A 22,302-nucleotide genomic window follows, 5' to 3' on the forward strand; every position below is an offset into this window, starting at 1 on the left:
ACTATTTATCTAAGTCCATAAACATTCACAGACATGTAATATCGAGGAGTGAATGTAAAGGTATTACTAACCATCTTAAAAAAAGGAGGGGTTATTCCAAATGATAAGTGTTTAATTTAATTCGAGTTCAACTGAGCGAGAAGGTGATGAGATCATAACATCCATAAAGCCTTTCATTTATAGTGGTATTTGACGGACCAAGTCGATGTCTCACCGGATAGTAAGAGGAAATCATTTCCTTTGTTGCTATAAGGCAACAAAATATTTTTTACATATATACATATGCGTTATCCACTTTACACAAAGTAGGCCATCTGCTTTCTCCATCAATTTCTACTTTTAAAAAGAAAGCTTGCATCTGTATGCCGAAAAAAATTATAGGGCAAATCAAAATAGGTTCAAATAAAACCATTCCAGCTTTGCATAATATACTTACCACAGAATTAAAAACATGCAGAACCCTCATTCAGCCATTATTGTATGCAGTGCATTGTGTCCAAAAACAGTGAAAACGCCCCGCGCACGTCTCACTTCACACCCGCGGAATATGGTTAACGTTTAGAACATTAGAGGTAAAATAATTAGTGTAAATTGCTAAATGGAATGAAGTGACTAACCGCCTGTTCGACAAACACTACTGTAATGGAGTGGCTTCAATATTAGCCGTGTACACGGATTCTGTATGGTCCTAATTCTGTGATACTTACATATTTATTTCATACATGTTTCTAGAGCTAAGGTAAGAATCGTTCATATTCTATAAAGAACGGACATTTCCGGATCGTCTCCCAGGCTTTACTGCAGAATTGGAACCATCCCTTCTCGGACAAGTTTGGCACTGTGGTTATTTGATGGCGGTTCACTCCTAACACCATCCATCTGAGACGTTTAGCTAGTTGCTCGAATTGCGGATGACCGCGATATATATCTCGATTATCTAAAAACAAATATCAATCAATACACACATCGCCTATAGCCCCAAAGTAAGCGTAGCTTGTGTTATGGGAAGTAAGATGGCTGATCAATATTTTTATGAATAATATACATAAATTGTTATAATATAAATATAAACACCAAGGCACTTAAAATTATTTATGTTCATCACACACACATTTTCCAGTTGTGGGAATCGAACCCACGGCCTTAGACCCAGAAAGCAGGGTCGCTTCCCACTGCGCCAATCGGCCGTCAAATTTTAAATAGTAGATAACTAGTTTATAATGAATTCCCTGACGACCGCCCTGGGGCAGAAGTGAGCCCTGTGGTTTTCCGGTACGATGTCGCATTGAGGGGTAACATATATAAATGAAATCTCCCTAACAGGTTAGCCACTAGCCAGCTACCATATTAGACTGCATCATCACTTGACGCCAGGTGAGACTGCAGGCCATAAGTTAAATTGTAATGGAGTAAAATAAATAAAAAAAAAAAAACATTTTGCCAGCGTTGTGGACTACCTTAACCCTTCCCATTCCGAGAGAAGACCTGTTCCTGCAGAGAGCCGAGAATGGGTAGATTACGATGATGAGTGAATTTTTTTTAATAATACGACCTCAACCCTAAACTTTTTTTTTTCTAGGTCATTAAATTAGGATCTCAAATGACTTATAACGCTTACCAAAATCACTATAGATTTCCGGCAGGAGAAAAAGATTCATTGGCGATCCACAAGCGTCGACATTATATCCCTTACACACGTTGTCAATGTTCAGACCATTCTTATTGGTGTCACTGTACATGTACATCCCAGAATTGAGCTGTAGGTTAGACTTCTGGAACGCGTTCCTGAGAAATTATTAATATTTTATAGTATTTGATTGGAATAGAATAGAACAGTATAGAATAAATTTTATTGCTTTAACTGTGTACATTTGTTTTGGTGTTGTAAGTGGGAATAGTTCCAACAGTTTTTAGAGTTTATTTTACATGCATTAGAAAATTGTACGCTTGTTTCATCCAAGATAAGCTGAACCTTTATCTTCTACTAATATCTCAGGCACGCAATGATCTCAGGAACTACTGATCCGATTTGAAAAATTCTTTCAGTTTTGGATAGCCCATTTATCGAGGAAGGCGATAGGCAATATATCATTACGTTAAGACCAATACGAGCAAAGAACCCATTAAAAATGTTTCAAAATCGGGGTTTTTTGACGTAACAACGTCTTATAATTCGATGGAGCCGCCTGCACGCGCAAAAACATGACTCATGCGGCGTTACCTCGCTCTGAGGCGTTCCATTTAAGGCTTGAAGTGCAAGCGAGAGCGCGGAACGAGCGACAAAGAGGCACAAACGGCCTCTGCGTTCGGCAGCGTTCAACATCTGTCTACTTGAATGAGCTATGCGTCCGCGTGGACAGCTGCTATGCAATAATACATTTACATGTCTTCGTCAAGTATGAAGTGCAGTGAAAAGTGTAAAAAAAAATTACATAATTGTATTTACTGCGTACAAATAAATGTAACTTGATCGATTGTGATTTCCATTTACCTCGTTCTCCACATCCATACAAAATATAACAAATCAAACAAATAAAATTATAATTTTCTTTTGAAAAATGCAACCATTTCATCAGTATTTTCTTATGACGTTGTCACGTTCGTGTCATATTTTACATGTAATGTTCGCATCATAAGTGCCATCTTGTGAAAAAAGAAAAAATATTTGACTTTGATTTTGACTTTATGAAACACACAAATATGAAATGAAAGACGATGTATATAAATCATCAGTTTTGAAATTCAAGTCAAGGTAACTTTGAAAGCGGGTATAAGGATATCTTATTTACTATACTAGTTTATTTATAGATTTTTTATAATTACATAAAAGGTCCATTAAACATGTACACCTTAGTTTTCCTATAAAAGTAAACAACGGTAACTAACACACCCGCAGGTATGTGTGTGCGTGTGAAAGTGAATGTGAAATATTGTTAATGTTTTTTTCTGGTGCCACAGTAATCCGTGATCCCATTATAGCTAGCTATGGCCCACTACGGCCATAACTCATTAAGGCAGTAGTCCATAACGCTAGCCCAGTGCGCATTAGTGAACTCCACACACCTTTGAGAACATTATGTAGAGCACGCAGGTTTCCGCACGATGTTCCTTCACCGTTGAAGCAAGTAATTTTTTAATTACTTAAAACGCACATAACTTAGAAAAGTTAGAGGTTGGGATTCAAACTCGGTCCCCCGAAAGTGAAGTCGAGCTCATACCCAATGCGCTATGCGCAGCTGGTTGTTACTGCGTAATTTATAATGATATTTGACAAATATTCATTTTATTTATTACCATGAATAATGTTATAACATTATTCAGTATACTGAGTATACTGAGTTTACTAAGAATCACTGAGTCCGCATAGTACGCGATGATACCCCATGATGATATATTTACAAGAAATTTAAAACTGAATTAACAAAAAATGAATCAACTCAACCAATATTTAAAGAACTCACCGATATAAATCCTGCATAGTATACACGGCTTCTGGCGTATAATCTTCGAGTTGACATCTATTGTGTAACAGCAAAAGATGAGGATGACTCTCAACACTGCTGTTGTATTCTGAGCTCTCTTGGCTTGTGTTCACCGTGTTTGATGCTGACAGAGATGGCTTTAACATTTCTGCGGTTTGTATGTAGCTATTAAAAAAAAACTTTTTATGATGATGAAGTCATATCAACCCATTACCGGCCCACAACAGTGCACCGGTCTCTTCCCAAAATGAGAACGGGTTAAGTCCGTAGTCCGCCACGCTGGCCAAGTGCGGATTGGTGGACTCCAAACACCTTTGAAAACACCTGGAGAACCGAAATGCTGGTTTCCTGACTATGTTTTCCTTCACCGTTTAAGCAAGTGAAATTTAACTGTATCTAATTATATTTTTAACTACTGTATAATCCTTGGGCCTTTGGACTCCACCGGTTTGTCAACTCGTTGAGTACTCTGGTACTGTAAGATGAGATTATGAGTACATCTATTTTAGATAAAACGGTAAAAAAAGGTACAGCTGATGCTGGTGCATAATTTTTGTACGGTTTTGAAAACCTCCCTGGCGCCTTGGTGAAGCCCTGTGGTGTCTCTGGTGTGTTCTAGTGGAAGGCTCAGCTCAGGCTAAGCCTTAGCTAGTTACCATGCTACCGATAGAACCGTACCAAGAGATGTCGCGTAGAAACCGATGAGTGTGTGTGGATTATAACTGACATACACTTTAAATAAAAAATAATAATAATAGACTGCATTATCACTTATCATCATGTGAGATTGCAGTCAAGTGCTAACACGTAGCTTTATAAAAAAAAAACACATTCAAGTAATAAAAATAAGAAATGCCTACTCACCGTATAAAATTATAGTCCGCAAACCAATCTTGTACTGCAATCAAAACATGACATACAGCCATTAAATATGATGCAATCTGCAGACAATCCACTGTGAGAATGTTTGCACTTCTAGCTGTCACTGGATTTGTGTTCGTTTCTTCTATTAGAGACGGTGACCACAACGCCTGACAATCAAGTAGTATTACACGGTCGTTTGTTACGTACATGTCTATACCTGAAATACAGTTAAATATTTTTATTACTTGTAATAACGATTAAGAGCAACTCTTAGAGAGTTCCTGGACATTCCTGGAGCGCCCGCTACAAAGGGCTGCCCTGTGTCCTTGCACCTGAGGCGTAGGTGTCAAGCCTCATGTGCCCGTAATTACACCGCAATGACAAAACACAGCAATACTGCTTGGTGGCAGAATAATAATAATAATAATAAAGAAAGTGGTGTTGCTGGACTCGGCTAGGATAGTCCGCCGATTCTTAAGCCTGTCGCCCTGACCCCCGGCCGTCTGGTCTCCCCTGCCGCGGTGTAATCCTCCGCCCGGTGCAAATATGTATTTATGTAATGTATATTAAAGTGTATTAATCTCTATGTATCTAAGTAAGTATATCAATGATGTTTTGGCTCATTTTATGTATTTATTTTGTACACGGGCGTGAGAGTAAATCTCGAATAATATTAATAATAATAATAAATCTTTTTTTGCATTTTTTGCACCACCTCTTTTCTGTTTTTTTCCTTTTACGCCATTGGTTGCCTGGAAGAAATCGCTATGTAGCGATAAGGCCTCCAAATTGTACTCTCTTGCTATGTATTTATATCTCTGTAACTACTTTTTTTCTTTGGCGACAATATAAGTGTATTCATTCATTCACTGCCTTTTATTCCACAACAGTTTACCTGACCGATCATGCTCTTTAATATCTCCTTATACAAGATATTATAGAGGACAATTGTGTGCGCAAACACATGTCCCTCATTGTTCGATAGAACAGCAAGTCTGACACGACTGGAATGAGATCAGGCGCAGGACCGAAACTTTTACGTGTTCTACGAGGCACGGTGCTGAATCACCGTCAATTTTCATACTCCAGCCTAGTACTAAGAATTTCTTGATGGGAAAAACCCAACAACATTATCCTGACCCCAGAATCAAACCCAAGCCCTAGTGATCTGCCCCCAAACATTTTTACCAAGCGACCAACGAAACAGTTACTGCAGCAATAATAGAATTCAAAAATATATAAAACCAACTTCATTGAAATTCCTTGAGCATAAATCATAAATTAAATTTCTTCAAGAAAGAAGAAAGAAAGTAATGTAACAAACAAAGTAAAGAACTTAATTTAAAATCTCATATTAACCGTACCTTATTTTAACTCAACATTACAGATAATTTTTTTGTGTCAAAGTTACCTTTAGTGCAATGAACCCCTCTTTCTATGAACTCAATATCCTGCATTTTAAATTTGAATGTATTTTTGTCTTGAGACTTTTTATTTGCAGCTTCAGTAATGTTCAAGCTTTCCATTTGAGATTCTACTGGTGTCAAATTGTTTGCTTCTGCTGTTGGTTCAGGTGAAACTTCATGAGAATTTAATATTTGTCTACTGAGATCATTTAGAGGCACATTTTGTGCTATTAGATTGAGTACCATAGATTTGCCAACACCTTGAGTTCCTAAAAAAAAAACATATTTTTGTGGTAATACCATGCTGTTCGTGCCAGAATGTAGCATTGCAACAATGCTGCTGAATAGCAGCAGAAATAAGCATAGCAATAGAACTTCCCGGACAAGCTCTAAAAAGCTCTTACTGTGAATAATTGGGGATAATTCACGGCCGATTGGCGCAGTGGGCAGCGACCCTGCTTTCTGAGTCCAAGGCCGTGGGTTTGATTCCCACAACTGGAAAATGTTTGTGTGAAGAACATGAATGTCTTTCAGTGTCTGGGTGTTTATATGTATATTATATGTATATTATAAGTATTTATATTATTCATAAAAATATTCATCAGTTATCTTAGTACCCATATCACAAGCTACGCTTACTTTGGGACTAGATGGCAGTGTGTATTGTCGTAGTATATTTATTTATTTATTATTTTAATTGTCACATATTAGTGTAACCAGATTAGCACAAACTTCCTAACCCTAGGCTGGTACTTACTGCTAGGGATGTAATGTTATCACCTAAAACTATTTTTAACCAATAGCCTTATTGGCAGTTAGCCTGCACAGCCAAGAATCACAAGATCCTAGATTCCAATCCTAGTTTGTGCTTAGAAGTTTTAAGTAATGGGTTTTTACTGTTAAGAAATTGTAGTAACAGTTAGGAAGTTGGTGCTCACGTTGCAGAGCCTGTGAAGCTGCTGGTTATTATCCAAAACATGTACCATTATCATAACCTCTGTCCTATGAGACCTGGCCGTAGCCCAGCAGTGGGTTGCTAGCTGATGATGATGAACATAGGAATTAAATTCAGGACCTTGTCATAAAGCTTTCTAACTCCCAGAATGAAAGAGTATGGACTAGACTTACTACTGATAAAGTGTATATCAGTATCATCAACCTGGCTCACAAAGGTCTAAAAGCTTAGCTTAATGGACAATGCTGATTAAGAAGGTCAATGAAATTAGGTCAAGCATGCAAAACACAAAACTAATTTACCAATTACACCAACAACCAGGTAGTTGCTATTAGCATCATTAAGAAATTCATAGGCTGCATTGTTAAATTCTAAATTCTCATCCAATAATTTTACAGGTTCAGACATCAACTTAAACTTTTGGTCTGAAATAGAGAAAGAGAAAATTTTTGAAATATATAAAAGTGACAATTTATATATATTTATAAGACCACAAATCCTGTAAATAATAAAAAAGAAGAAGCAGGGTATGTAGACCTAACTGAGATTCAAACCCAGGATCCATTATTTATAGTTAAACAAACTAACCAAAAGTTATACTGCTTTTGCTTATTAAGAAGAGCTCTTACAGCATATAATGAAAAAATTAGTATCCTTATTTATTAATACCTACGTGGAAGCATTAATCAAAAATGTTTACTTTTGAGAAAAGGTTTTATGCAAATAAAAAAATCTATAGTCTTGTGTTGCTAAAGCCATGGCTGAAGGCTAACTAACTGCAACATGATGCCTACTTGAATTACAAAGAAAATTTGTCGAGGTAAGTAATTAAGACAAGAATTACCTTTCCTTTCCTTACTTTCATTTTGAGCAATTTTAGAAGGTTGTGTACCTTCAACATCATTTCCTTGAGACCGTGGGCTCGCGGGCCTTTCATCTTTTGGGGTACTATGCTCACGGGTTTTAAGAATGATAGTAGGAGGCTTTTCCTTTTCACTTTTCTCTTTTGGCTGATCCTTTGACACATCCCGATCAGATTTTAGAATGACAGGCCTCCGTGGAGTGGCTGAAGACTCCTAAAAGTATTTGTAGGGTTAAATATTGAATTTTCTTGCTTTTTATGCATAACATTCATTAAAATACATTTGTTATTATACCAGTTTTTTCTTTTTATCAGCCATTTAAGCTTATTTCAAGAAAGTTATGAAATGAATAGATTACATACAAATTTAGAGCTAAATAATTATAAATGAAGTAATGTAACTAAACTAAAGACGGTACAAAATTCATGGAAATATTACTGAAACTCAGTATTTAAATTTTAAACTAAATTGAATATCAATAATCTGTTTTGACGTTTATTTTTGTCAATTGACAATTTGTTAGGTAGGTACTATGGAGGGTAGAGGTAGTAGGTACCTAACAAATTGTCATTTTGCTGGTCTGAGACTGGTTAATCGGGCTCTGGGTTCTAGCTATCTAGTAAGGATTATTCTTTAAGTAAACTAACACGATTATTTGAATGATTGTTTTTATAAAACATTAATGTGAAAAATTAATGAATTGATTTTGAGTTACTATGCGATCCGTGGATGGCGCTTTTGTACAGGCATATTTTTTTTAAATGCTACAAATTTTAAAAAGAATTTTTTTGTGAATTTCTAGCAATTTAATGTGGTTACAATAAATACACGAGATATAGAATAATTCAGCTTCAGAGCTAAATTACCAAGAACTGAAAAAAATAGTTTTGTTCCTAAACTTTTATTCCAATCCAATAAGGTGAATGAAACCCTGGGAAACTGGAGAAATGCTATTTACATTATGCGACATTATCAGCTCTAAGACTCAAAACAGCTATATCCTAAAGCTCTCAAGACTGAATTAAAAAAAAAACACATTTCAGCCTGCAGCTGTCAGGTGTCATTAGGTCATCACTCATCTTCAACTTCGAAACACTTCAAAAAATATATGTGAATTTTGTTGTCTCATTTTTATCATTGTGTTATTTTATAATAATTCGAAAATGATTTCATGTGGCAATCTGTCTCGTGTGTTCATAATATTGGGTGTTTTTCTAACAACCGTATATACCCAAGACGTGTGTGTGAAGAAAGGACCTTGTACATGTGAATTTCCGAATGGCACCGGTATTGACTTAACGCCAAGTGCAAAATCACCTTATTTCAGCACGCAGATATACAAACTGGAGAACAATGGCACAAGATTGGCTCTAAGTACATTCTACTATCATCCTTGTAATGATGTTGTACTCCCAATAAACACGAGTGCCGCTTCCTTCACAACATGCAAAGATTCCTTAGCGGTAATGATAGTTCTTTATTACAGTCTAAAACTGGTATTTACGCAACGCTTTAAAATGAGTCTGGCACTTTAAACGAGTTTTGCATATCATTTTGTTTACAAATTAAACAAAGTAGCTAATATGCGTAATGATGACACAATAAATATAACTGTAGTACCTGTTGAACTTTTTAAAGACCATGTCTATTTTACATATTGTTTATAACTATTTTTGTTAGGTAAAAACGTAAGCATGAGGTTTGCATACACATCCTGCTCTAATTTGCCTAACAAAACAAAGTCTTTCGGCTTTTTAGTATCTTATGGTGCTGGTACACAATTGTTACAAAATTTTATAAAATATTGAAAATTTACTATCACTATAACATTTAATCACATCTTGTTATATATCAGGATTTCTTCAAAGAATCTGAGGCAGTGCCAATTGTTTTTGTAGTTTTACTGAAGCTGAGACTTGCAACACAGTTTTCTGGATACTTTATCTGACATGTTTATACATTATCAACATTAATTTTGAATCAAATAAATTTTTAATTTTTTTTATTTCACAGTTATTCTTCACGATTTAAAAAAGCTTGTACAGGGAATTCTTCTGCTTGAAATAATGTGAATTTCATTTATTTTCAGTTGTGTTGGTATATAAGCTTCATGGACCTATTAAACACAACAAAGGATACATTTAAAAAAGATGGTGGGAACTACCAGTACTTGGGTACATCCAATTCTTCTGATTTTACAGCTGATGGCAAATCTATAATATATCCTAATGTTCCATCGTGAGTACATTAGTAGTACATTATTTGTACAAAAATTAAAAGCAAATGTGAAAGTCTCCTTATTTATTACTAAACTAAATTGCTGTACAGATAGCTTGCAGTGTACTGTAAGCTTCTTCCCAAATTATTAAAATAACCCAAATTCAAGCCCCTTGGTGATTCTATAATCATTATGTTCACTTTTGTCATATTTTCTACTATGCCTAATGCTGACCAATTCAGTAACTTTTTCAATTAATTTCTAACCAATGTCTTGATACAAAATGCATTGTTGACATACTTCATGCAAATTTCATTTTTGAGATGATAAGCCATAACCAAGCTATGAGCTTGATGCATTAAGTTGGTAGCAGACTAACCAACCCATATCCATAATCTTGGCAGCACATCACTAGTTACCATACTTCCACCAAAACAAAGATTCACAGACAAACAAAAGTTACTTAATAGAGAGGCTGTTCTAAAGTCTTTCATTTTCAGGTCCACTGTGGTAATGTTAATATGTGCGACAACTGAGGACCAGTTAGAAGTCTATTCACTTGCAGATCAATCCAGAATTGTAAGTATCATATACCTTAATCTAGCACCTGCCAAAAATCCATTTAGCTTCTTACCTTTTAAAACAGTTAATTAAAAATTGGCTAAGATGATAAATATTACCGCAATTTTGATGAATTATTGTAAGTTATAACTACAGATTCAAACAAATGAGTTCAGGAGAATTTTGTGCCAACCTTTTACCTTAAATGCTCAATGGTACCATCACTTAAACTTAACCAAACCATCTTCTGTAAAATCTCAATTCCCTACTTTCAAGCTTCAAATATAGTTAAACAAGCAATTAAAAATTTGGCAGGATAGCAGAAATATTACAAGTTATAAATCTTTCAAAAAAGGAAGTCTCAACTTTAAATAGTAATCAGTTTCAGTTTGGGACACAACAGTTATTTGAGCAAGTGTTTATCACTTATTTATATTTAATCAGGTGGCAAATATCTACAGATCCAAGATAGCAACTTCAGAAACGAAAGTGTACACAATTTTCTCACCAATTACATTAAAATACATAAAAGTGAAACTGTTTAATTGTCCCAAAGTGACTGCTAATATTTAATAGTGATATTATACCTGCTATAAAATAATCTTAATTATATAAAGATGCTTAAAAGATCATCATCATCATTAGCCTATTAAGATCTGGGCCTTCTCTCACAGAAGAGTGTTTTAAAGCATGGGCCCAACATACTGCTCCAATGCGGGTTGTTGATGATTATTCAACCTCAACCGACGGCTTAACATGCTCTTCAACCCAATAGTGACACCTATTTTTTTCAAATTTGAACTCAGGGTAAATAGCAAAAAACTCAATACAACGAACTTTACGTTCAACTTGAGAATCAAAACCACACAAATAGAAGATTATTACTTAAACATGCTAACTGCTGAACCAACAAGGCAATTTAGACTGAATTGGCATTAGAGATCATTTTGGGAAATTATTCTTACTCAAGCCATTTGGGAAATAGCACTGTAGTGATTAATAAATATAAATATAATAAATATAATAAATATAAATATAATAAATATAGGATTAATATTAAATCATTTTTAACACACAAGCTAATATTAAAGCTTGATACTAGTATAGTACAGTCTAACCTGGACCAAACAAGTCTAGGTAATCTAAAGATAGTCAAAATATATTGAATATTTAAGAATGTCATCAAATTTTTCAGGTACTAGCTTTTTATTCAAAAGAGGCGTGTTTGAAGCAGATTGAAGAGCCTGGCCGTTCACTTGGATCTACCCTACTTATAATATTCTTTTCATTTGTGATACTCTACCTTGTCCTTGGAATATGCACAAAGAAATTCCTGATGGGTGCAACTGGCCTTGAAGTGATACCTAATTTGGCATTTTGGTCAGATTTACCTAACCTTGTTAAGGTAGGCAACATTAGTATTATTATATTACTAATTTTGTAAATGTTTTAAACCAAGTAAGGTTTTATCTTGCACTTTGGGCTTTTATTCTTTGGTCTTCTGTTCTGGTATAGCAATGTGTGCTTAGATGAAGTTAACTTTCTACATCTTACACAATAATTTATCATTTAGATTTTAGATAAACTGATAAATGTGCACTGTCCATATTGCAAAACTCCTGATGCTGTACTGTCATCTACATTGGACATTGGAAATGTATTCGACATACCCATCGCGACGTCACGCCTTGGGTGTTGCACGCAATGTGTCTACCACATAATTCTTAAACTATTCTAAATAGTTCATAACATGTAGTTCTTTGGAGCGAAAAAAAGATATGTTATTTTTGACAATATTTCTGACTATTTTACCAATTTTTTCCAGGATGGCTGGGCGTTTGCGATTAATGGGTTCAAACTGCCTAATCGCGGCCCCGGCCCCGTGACGTCACCGGACCCGAACAGCTATGACAGCATATAACATCAGAGGGAGGACCCCCTCAACGAAGGTCAGCTCGTTTTGATTGAGTAACCTCAAGTTTTATATGGACTTTGTTAGTTTAGTAACGACTTTCGGTCATTGTTTACGTGACGCCATTCTGAAGATACCACATGATCTGGGCGAGCAGTTTGTGATAATATATTCCTTAGGTCGCGATCCTTTCTATGCCTATCGTGGTGTTTCCCGAAAAACTCCGCGCGTCAAATGGTTTGATTCAGACAATATTCGCTTGCGTCGCCACTTTTGGTGCAACGCAAACTTCGCAAACATTTGGTGGGTCACTAATGTACGAAAACGTCGCCGATGTCAGTGCAATAACATTTTATATCGCCGTTAATGTTTATTAGATAATGTGGCTGTAGCATTACGGTGAGCCCAGTTTAGTTTTAGAGTTGGAGCCGAGTATCTAAACGAATTGTCGACACTTAATGATATTATCGCTTACTGGTCAACTAAGTTATATCACCGCCGTTATCACCTGAGTAGTCCCATTGTATAAATTAACTCTTTCCCCCCGAAATAGCGTAACCGACAAATCAAAATTGTTTCCAAAAGAAGCTTTATTTAAATACTTTTTAAACCGTTTCTGTTGTTTTTTTTTATGATTTTTCGGTTATGTTCATTCAGCGGTGAAGGCTCGATATATTACCACACTCCTCATAATATGATAATAGGCAGTACTTTAGTTACATAATTCGACACTCGATCCAAGTAGCGAAGTGCCTGTTCGGTATCCTAGTGCCATTTTCTATCAACTCGAATCTTACTACTCACTTAACTACAATGTGGAATACAAAATGTTGACTGCTTAATGTGTAGTATTCTTATTAATCAGAACCTGGAACATATTTAGCTCGATATTTTTTTCTACGCGAAATTTACTGTTGTATTGTGATCTCATTGTATTATTAAAGCGTATTTTTTTTAAATGATTATAATCTACCGGTAACAAAATGATTTATGCATATTCATGTGAATAAATGATAACATATTGTAAAGCACATTGAAGGCCATCATAGCTTCTAATGACTCTAAAGTACATACCATGTCTAAGTCTGCTAATACAATTGTGTTTCAGTAGTTGATTAATGAAAAAAGGTAATAATGAAAAAAAAACTACTTAAAACGTATTTTGAATAAATTTTTTTATAGCTCTTTTGCAATTAAAGTAATTGTGCGACAATTGTAAGCTTACCGTATATAGGCAACAGTCGCTTTCTTGATAGCAACTTTAATACTTTAATACCCTTTAATACCTCGTTCTATTAAGCAATTTGATCAAGTGGCGAGTAATTTAATAGCTGAATATGTCTGAACAGCAAAAAAATAGTCGATTAGTTTAGTGAGTGTTTAAGTTCTTTCATACAACTTTGTATTTTTTTCCACATCGCGTCATTGCTCATCAGTTCCTTGACTAAACAACATGTCGTTTTGGGCCCCTATTTCCAAGGTCAACCGGACGTGGGTCCTTACCACAGTTACCGGGGCGTTTGGACTAAACCAATTCTCCAAAAGCCCACCCCAGGCCATAACGTCGAGCCTTGCCGAGGTCTGAGTCCTCGCAGGAGACATCCTCGGGTCGACGCCTTTCCTTCCCCCTGATATCGTCGAGCACTTGGGTCTGTTCTCATGCCGAAATTTCGCGCTTGCCGTATTTCCCCGGTGACACTGTTGCATTCTTAAGGAGTTATGCTGTCCTTCCGAAAAAGAAAAGGAACCTGTCGTTTTAGTTAGATTTCTTAGCTGACGTAAAATCTTGTGAGAGTATACTTTTTTTGATTGGTAACTAACAATTGTAGTTACCGAAAATGACGTGCTATCAATTGACTCAGCGTTTCGATGCTGGGTAGAAACCGATAAGAGGGTAATGGGTCTAATATATCTGCCATATCTCTAAGAGTTTAGCCCCCTACCATCTTAGAGTGCACTGAAAAAAAAAAGAAAAAAAAATATGTAGCTAGGTTTTTTGTTACTTAGGCTAGGGTCCAGTTGCGCATGTTCATACTTTTTGTATTCAATGATGTATTCAAATGTTTTTGATTTTGTGCGTGCGTGTGATATTGTTTTGTGCTGGTTTACCTTTTAGAATATATATTTTTATTAGTTACATTGTTAGAACCATAATGCAATATTATTTTCACACCTAACAATATATCTTCGTATTTACTTTTTCTTATATTTAAATGTATGTTAAAAGATTGCAAATATTATGTTGTCGTTTTTTTTCATTATTTAAAAACAACACCTTAATTGTCTGTATATATTTACATTATAATATGTATAATTGGTAAGATGATTTAAAATATATATCTTTCCATAATGTCTTGAATGATTTTACTTAATTTCTACAGTTGATGTGTTGAATGTATTTAAATTTTATAATGTATAATGTGAATTATTTGAAAAAAAATTAAAACCTTCCAATAAATGATAATTACTTCAAATGATAATAATATGATTATTGATAAGGTAGACAGTATGTTTAAACGATAATTATATGTATCTACTTGAATTAAAAATCCACTGTTAAGATGAAACTTTTTACTAAATTATTTAAATACTTTCTATTAAGGGCCTACTTAAGGTAATATCAAGTATAATATTCGAAAATTGTTTACTGACTTTTACACGCAAAAACAATTCGTATCTAACATCTATAAGGTAATCTTTTATTTTGAAATATGTAAGCATAGTAGTATTTTCGAAAGTATTTTAATAACTGATTAAATGATCTTTACTAATTTTAATGTAGTACAGATTGTATAATTATTTTTGTATATTAACGTAATACTTATCCAAAATGTCATAAGATAACAAAAAGTTAAGACAAAAAAAAATATTTTTCAACAATAAAAAATAAAATTATTGTAGGTAAATAATTAATAATTACTACTTAATATTTTAAATGCGTAAGGGTGTCTCTATTCTATATCTTTTGCGTTAAACCAATCTGGCTGCAATATGCCATAATGTGCATCCTGGGGCAGTCTCTACCCTAATTCCATCACACAATATGATAATGTGACCAAAAATTTCCGAATGCCTGAAAAGTGCTTTTGAAAACTAATTTCTAAAACAAAAAGTGTTTTCTTTCCCGGTTTGAGGTCCCAGTTGAGTATTCGACCGTTGAATTGATCGTGTTGACATTTGGCAGAATTAGCCTGCATCTTCACATCTAGACCATATCCTTTGAAAAATTATCTAAGTGCAATGGGAAAGCGGAACAAAATTCTCGCGGATTACGGGTCAATAAGTAGACAAACGTTGATGGCCTAGTGGTTAAGGCCTCGGCTTTCCTTTCGTGGAATCCGAGTTCGATTTCCACCACTAACTTTTCAGGCTATGTGCGGTTTTATTAAAGAAATTTAAATATCACTTGCTTTAACTGTGAAGGAAAATATCGTGAGGAAACCTGGGAGTTCTCCATATTGTTCTCAACAGCGTGTGAATTGTATTAATCCGCAATTGGTAGACTACGGTCTTAACCCTTGCCATTCTGCAAAACCGCATTAAAAGTCAGAAATTCGCGACTAAGGTCGCCCTACGAAATTGATAATTCGTCCGAGAGAACTAGCTCCATTACAAAGCTATACAAGACAAGATACATGACACAGACTTTTCCTCTTACCACGGTGTATAGCAACCCAATTGTACCCCACCCAGTTGGTAAAAGAAACATATATATCGATAAGTAAATATAAATACATGAAATTATCAGTTCAGTATGCAAAATAATCTGTGTCAAATGCGAACGACGCCGCTATTATTGAGTATTTTTACTTTTCGCACACTGTCACTGTCACTTTTTTTATCTGTTTATAAATCCAAGTAGCAATAAAAATGGGTATTTTTATTTAGTTTTTAATTTTGTTAAGTGTTCTGTTAACTGAGTTTGTGTTTTAAACTTGTATTGACTGAGTTTGTGTTTTAAACTTGTATTGTTATGGGATTTGGTATTAATATCTTAATAATTAGGTAGAGTAAGACAGCGGTTAAACAATTTTAATATGCACTAGTACAATGCCAATATAAAGCCCGAGTTTTGGTTAAATAATTGACTATCATAAGCTTGAAGTAGTATTATTTAAAAATTACAGTTTATGATTCTTAAACAAAACTTCAATAATATCAAAATAATATTGCTTTAAGCGATGGTAGTTAGCCTCCAGATTAGCACCATTCTACAACATTTGCAATCGTACAGATGGACAAACAGTTCTAGCGCGGGAAATCGGCGAAGCATTTGTAAGGAATGCAGTGCCACGGTTCAAACTCTACTACTTAAAATTTTATGAATGTCTGATGCGACCTAATTAACAGAATTGAAGTGATTAAACCTAACAGCAATCGCTTGCGGTCAGTGACCTACCGTAGCAAATATGTAATTTTACAAATTCGGCAAATTTGTAAAATTAACAAATACAGTTCGTCCGAACGTGGCCACTTTTTCGTACTGAAGATCATTAAGAAGAGATGCGATGATAATAAGAAGAAATGTTGTTTTCAAGTTAGATTGTTTGAACTGTACGATAGCTAAACCCTGTTTTTACTATCTATGCCTACGTATATTAGCCAACTTTGTATATTATTTATTATTTCATTTAATTTTAATAGCAGAAAACCTTTGAAAGTCATTATTGAAAAAAAAAAATACCATAACAATAAAAAAAAGAATATCTCTAACTGCTCAGCTAAATAAATGTAGGATTTATGGTACAGTTATTTGTAAAAGCGCTAAGTTCACGTATAGATTTTTAAGGGATCACAGCTCCAGAATTTTCTTCAAATTTCGTTATGTGAGTTACTACGAGAGAGACTGAGAAGAAGACTTGGCTTATATTTTGTATTTTTTACCTCCTCACGTCTTCTTTAGCGAACATTTGAAATATTTTTTCTAATTTATCTAGACAGACCATCGTATAGCAAATTAATATCCAGAAAACTTTTTTTAAGGTATTTTAGTTAATTCTCGCGTACTCAGCTCACTCACGCGTTATCGATAGCTAAATAGTTATACAAGGAAACAGTCTGAGGTTTTATATGGATCTGAATTTTATCAAATTTATATAACTGCTTAAGAAGATCTGTCTAGATAGATACTATAAACAAACACTTCTATAAGTGCCAATAAAAATACGTATATTTATTAAAATTTCCACGGAAATCAATATTTTGGTAGTATATATCAATATTTTACTTAGTGGATATTTGAGTGTTTTTTTTAGAATTTGTAAGTAATATTTTATCTCCACAAATAAATGTGTAAAATTTGTTACCTGTCCTACCAAAGGGTGGTATTACTTTATCACGACCGACGTAGTCAGGGTGAGATTTATCTAAATCAATTTAGGATTGTTTGACGTCTATTATTGTTTGGCTATTACACCTAACCGATATGCCATTGTTTGAAATCGGTCGAGGATTGAGAGATTGCCGATTGTAAACCTTCTTGTCCTTAACTATATGAATAGTACATTAATAGTTCGGACGTTTATAACGTTAAACGGATTAGTTAGCTAAACGTTATTAATGTCCAACGAATGATGGAAATTATTCGGTTTTGGTGGATTGATTGAGAGACTAGCACAAGGTTGATCTATTATCGTTCGATTTCCTTTACGACCAATCCATCAATGCGTCTATGATCGTCATAGTCATAACACCCTTGGACGTGCACAAGGTGTTTAACTATTTAGTAGGTAGAAGATAAAATGGTAAAACAAAATGAAACCCGCTATATTGTTACATACGAATATAACTTCATAGTAAAACATAATTTTATTTAAAAATATCACACTGAAGTGAAAGCACTTTACAAATGCGTAAAAGCGTACAGTAATGTTTTTTTTGTAACTCTTATTGAAATAAATTTTCCATTTTATCTGCATATTATCTACCCGCTTTGCTCTGGTTGAACGCCTTGTGAACCAGTAACGCCACTCTACTTATTATATAAAACCGTTTCGTATTAGAGATTTCGTGTTAATACTGTATAATTTTCCATTTGATCAAAAGTTCAATGTTGTAAATTAACACAATAATTCGAATGTTGTAAATCTCATCACAGTTAAGAATAAATCGTGTGTACGTACACCTACCTACGTTTTGCACAAAATGTGAAATGTGTAATCTACCGAATCTCTAGAAATAAATAATGTTTGTAATCAAAATCTTGAAGTTTTATTTTACGTTTTACAGCGACACAGAAAACATTAATAATAATAGTCGAGTGTTTAATATCGACCCGACTAATAATATTATTGATTTCGATACGTTGTCACAAGTTATGTGGGGTCAGCAGAATGACTTGTTGTTTGAGTTTTGGCAACATTTGACTCAATTTCTTGCTTGTATGATGGATGGCTAGAGTGAGGATCGGATACACTAAATGGGAATACAATAAGCTCTGGATTTCAGAAAGTATTCAGTTTTATTGTTTTATTACAATCAATACCATCACACGATGGACTTTATAAATGAACGTGGCACAACGTTGGAATATTTATGCAGTGTTTTGTCAACTTCAACTGACACTCTTCTTTAAAAAAAATACTGCATAAGTGTTCCGACTTGTGTGCCGTTTCAAATACTATTATTTGAAACTTTTTCTTCAATATGTTCCTTTTTTTCTATTGTATAACAAATCCCATCTGAAAATAAAAATTATTTTAAGTCAATGATTTTATTTAATACCGCCGGTATTGCATTATGTTATTTTGTTATTGGAATTATGTATAAATGTGAAATTGGTCAGTGCTTATTTCTTGCAGCAAAGGATCGACGTTTTCTTTTTGTTTTGATTTTTTTGATCGATGTCACCTGTGACAGACGTGCCGCCAAGCGATTTAGTGTTCCGGTGCGATGTCGCGTAGAAACTGATTTAGGGTATGACTACCATACTCCCTTAAAGGTTAGCCCGCATACCATCTTGCCATCATCACTGCCAACAGGTGAGATTGCAGTTAATGGCTAACTTGTAATGGAATACAAAGAACCTGTGGTTTTATATATTTTATGACCCACAGTGGATCGAGTTAACATTAGGCTTTTATATTTGTTGACAAAATGTAAGCAGCGAGATAATTTTTGCTACGCGAAGTAATTTGGACTTAATATGTCTACAATAAACAAGCTTAATTTGATATAATGTGCAACAGTTTGACAACATCTTTATACTTCTTCTGCAATTTAGAATAATTATGAAGTTACAAAGAATGCTCCGGTGCGGGTAAGAAAGGTGCGTAGCACATGCGTGCGCGCTGTAAAAAACGTCCGCTCTATTTATTCTGCCTATAGAAATACACCTACAACGCACCATGATTAAAATTCCTCACAATCTTCTCAATAGACAACAAATTCTTCGCGCGAATTCTAGGAAGAAGTTTTATAATGGATCGGTGTTGTTCATTGTATATCATGGCCTTCCACAAAGTAACGCATCCAAAAGGTACAATATATATCTACTATCATGGCATGTCTTGGAGAAGTAAGGAGAGAAAGAAAGGTCTTACCTTAGGAGCATTCTCCGTGAGACAGTTAGATAGGAGAGCTGCTCTTTCGCAGCCTTGGTCGTCATTGCTAATCTGTTCATCGTTTACTAAAAAAAAAAACAAAATGGCATCCATTAATTTTGTTTACTGGATTTATACCCATTATTATTCTCGGAACTGAGATAATTATTGACGTTGGTCATAGTCATACCATAATGCTTATCTCAACATGTTTATCTCAGTTCTTAGACATTACTTATTCTACCTAGTAATTTGTTGCCAAGGATTTTTTTTATTTTGGCGAGGTAAATTATTGCAACGTTTATTGTTTGTTATTAATGTCTAACGCGCTTAGTGCCACGAAGACAAGAACCAAGGTTATGTGTAATGATCCCTTCGTTCCGGGGCCAGTAACTGTCTTAAAAGTATTTTATATGAAAAGATGACGCTGTTTTAAAGAGGCCTATACACAAGAATACGCCAACCCCTTATTAAATCATGTTGGAATGTCCATGCACCGTCTCATCGACCCGAGCCTCTTATTGTTATGTATTATTATCGCCATATCTATAGTTCCCGGCCGATTCTAATAACGACTTGTTGTTTAAAACATGCTGTAAAATCTGTTAGGTATAAAAGGCCCAGGCTTTTTCCCAGGTGTACCTATCTTAAGAGGTAGATTTACCTTTCTCCCTATACATACCCTTTCTGCAAACTTCGTACAATTTTTTCGCGTTCTCCAGTTTGGTTTTGTCATCAGCGTATTCTCTTTCTGCCATTTTGATTGAGCCGTTTTCATCGAACATGCCTTTGTCGTCAACCTACACAATCACTTAAATGTTGTGTACAAAAATAAATATGTACTTTATTACAATTTGTTCACAAAAAAACTTGCAACAAAAAATACCTAGGCTAATTGACCAAGAAGCGATGGAGAGAAATCGGTGTATTTTGTAAGATCCTCTACCTTTTTTGTAAGTCTCTTAAAATGACGCACGACACTTGGACAGGAACTTATATGATGCTTATTTCGTAGGTAAGTATGCCAATTTGATTTGAAATGTAAACTAGATTTTTTAGCTTACCATTCCTTGTTTCTGCAAGACACACTTAACAAGACACTTGACGTTCTTGTTCTCGGCGACGTGTGTGTCCTTCAGCTTTTGAAATTCCTCTCCGGAAACCGGGATTTCCTTGGCGCATTCTACAGCTGTTTGGACAAAAGATTTCTTAATCTCTTGTTCAGATCGGGCCTGAAATAATATAATGGGTATTAAGCAGTACAACTACATGGCATTTAAATGAAATAAATTACCTTTTAACGTTAGCAAATACCCGCTAAACCGCTAACCCAGATCGTGGCAGCATGGTTGATCTTACCCACGCAGAAACAGGAGACCTGTTCCAATCAACTTTAAGGCTGGTAGGGATGATGATGGAATTCAAACAAGTTAAATAGAAGGTTTGACTGGAGGTTGGAGGTAAGGACTGGTTACAATCCTACCAACAAAGACATGCCACTAAGCAATTTAGCGTTCCGGTACGATGCTGCGTAGAAACTGATTAGGGGATTATATACTTAACTGTCATACTCCTTTACAGGTTAGCCCGCTACCATCTTAGACTACATCATCGCCTACCGCCAGTGAGATTGCAGTCAAGGGCTACTTGTAATGAAATAAAAAAAAACGTGTGTGTACTTATGTACACGCGTTAGAAGTTATACTTCTGTGGCGTAATAAGATAAAAATCTTTAATTTTTTATCTTTCACCTTATTCTACTTTTGTAGAAAAAACTACACTAACAAAACAAAAAAGGTATTGTTTAAATTATTGAAAGTCAACTGTTAAACCTTTTTTAGAAAAACCAAAATGATGACTATAGCTAAATTCATGGTGTCGGTTTTCTGTGACCGTAAGCGTGCGCATCGTAAAAATTGACTCTCAGCATTTTTCCCTAACGCGCCAAAAGAAGTATAACTTCATAAAAATTCTTTGGCAACGTGATTGATAACTTCATATTTAATCTGGTAGTTTGCATGTTCGGCTACTGATTAAAAGATTCTTGTATCATTCCGGCTCAGTCAAAATCTTATATTATATAGGTATTGGATATATTGAATGAAGATATTTTCCCTTTAAGCACCCGCAGTGAGGACATTGGCGTTGCTACTCTAAGAGTTCAGGTAAAGCCGTTAGTTTCGATTATCAGTACTTAAATACATGTGCTATTAATCGTTCAAGTTTCCAACCCGCTTTGGAGCTGAACGGAAGTTCTAAACTCTCTAGAGTTAGATCTATCAGGTACTTTGACGTTATGAAATTTCAAGCTTGCAAATCACATAATAACGATCCAGGACAACCATCAGCTATCTTGTAACGTAACACTACATCTACTAGTACTTACAAACGATGCCCCGATGAAGCAAAAGAAAAATACAAGGCGTCCAAATGTCATTTTCGGTATATAACTGAATGCAAACTAACTGATTTTACGCCAAAATATCGTTATATAAGTACA

The 22,302-nt window shown here is 34.8% G+C and overlaps 2 protein-coding genes across 2 annotated transcripts; one reads left to right on the top strand and one right to left on the bottom strand.

Annotated features, from left to right (window-relative positions):
* Nucleotides 1-520: 520 nt before the first annotated feature.
* LOC120631388 (protein SMG9-like) lies at nucleotides 521-22,249 on the bottom strand. The gene is made up of 11 exons (XM_039900928.1): nucleotides 22,189-22,249; nucleotides 20,867-21,034; nucleotides 20,485-20,602; nucleotides 19,803-19,888; nucleotides 7,552-7,780; nucleotides 7,010-7,132; nucleotides 5,758-6,021; nucleotides 4,347-4,563; nucleotides 3,462-3,647; nucleotides 1,619-1,785; nucleotides 521-937 (listed from the first exon to the last, which is right to left on the bottom strand). The coding sequence occupies exons 1-11, from the start codon at nucleotides 22,237-22,239 to the stop codon at nucleotides 735-737; spliced, it is 1,812 nt and encodes a 603-aa protein (XP_039756862.1). The 5' UTR covers nucleotides 22,240-22,249; the 3' UTR covers nucleotides 521-734.
* On the top strand, nucleotides 8,641-14,528 carry LOC120631385. Its single transcript, XM_039900923.1, has 5 exons — nucleotides 8,641-9,033; nucleotides 9,660-9,808; nucleotides 10,289-10,367; nucleotides 11,545-11,754; nucleotides 12,175-14,528. Exons 1-5 carry the CDS (start codon nucleotides 8,734-8,736, stop codon nucleotides 12,268-12,270), a joined length of 834 nt encoding a protein of 277 aa, XP_039756857.1. The 5' UTR covers nucleotides 8,641-8,733; the 3' UTR covers nucleotides 12,271-14,528.
* Nucleotides 22,250-22,302: the final 53 nt, after the last annotated feature.

The sequence above is a fragment of the Pararge aegeria genome, chromosome 18 (genome assembly GCF_905163445.1).
Source record: "Pararge aegeria chromosome 18, ilParAegt1.1, whole genome shotgun sequence".
Taxonomy (NCBI): domain Eukaryota; kingdom Metazoa; phylum Arthropoda; class Insecta; order Lepidoptera; family Nymphalidae; genus Pararge; species Pararge aegeria.

Bases quoted from the DNA above. Each gene is read 5' to 3' on its own strand.
- LOC120631385 (XM_039900923.1), top strand. From the start codon at position 8,734: ATGATTTCATGTGGCAATCTGTCTCGTGTGTTCATAATATTGGGTGTT. The intron at 9,034-9,659 runs GTAATGATAGTT...ATTTATTTTCAG, and splicing joins CATGCAAAGATTCCTTAGCG to TTGTGTTGGTATATAAGCTT. The intron at 11,755-12,174 runs GTAGGCAACATT...AATTTTTTCCAG, and splicing joins ATTTACCTAACCTTGTTAAG to GATGGCTGGGCGTTTGCGAT.
- LOC120631388 (XM_039900928.1), bottom strand. From the start codon at position 22,239: ATGACATTTGGACGCCTTGTATTTTTCTTTTGCTTCATCGGGGCATCG. The intron at 21,035-22,188 runs GTAAGTACTAGT...ATATTATTTCAG, and splicing joins GCTTCATCGGGGCATCGTTT to GCCCGATCTGAACAAGAGAT. The intron at 7,781-19,802 runs GTAAGACCTTTC...TACTTTTAGGAG, and splicing joins TCACGGAGAATGCTCCTAAG to TCTTCAGCCACTCCACGGAG.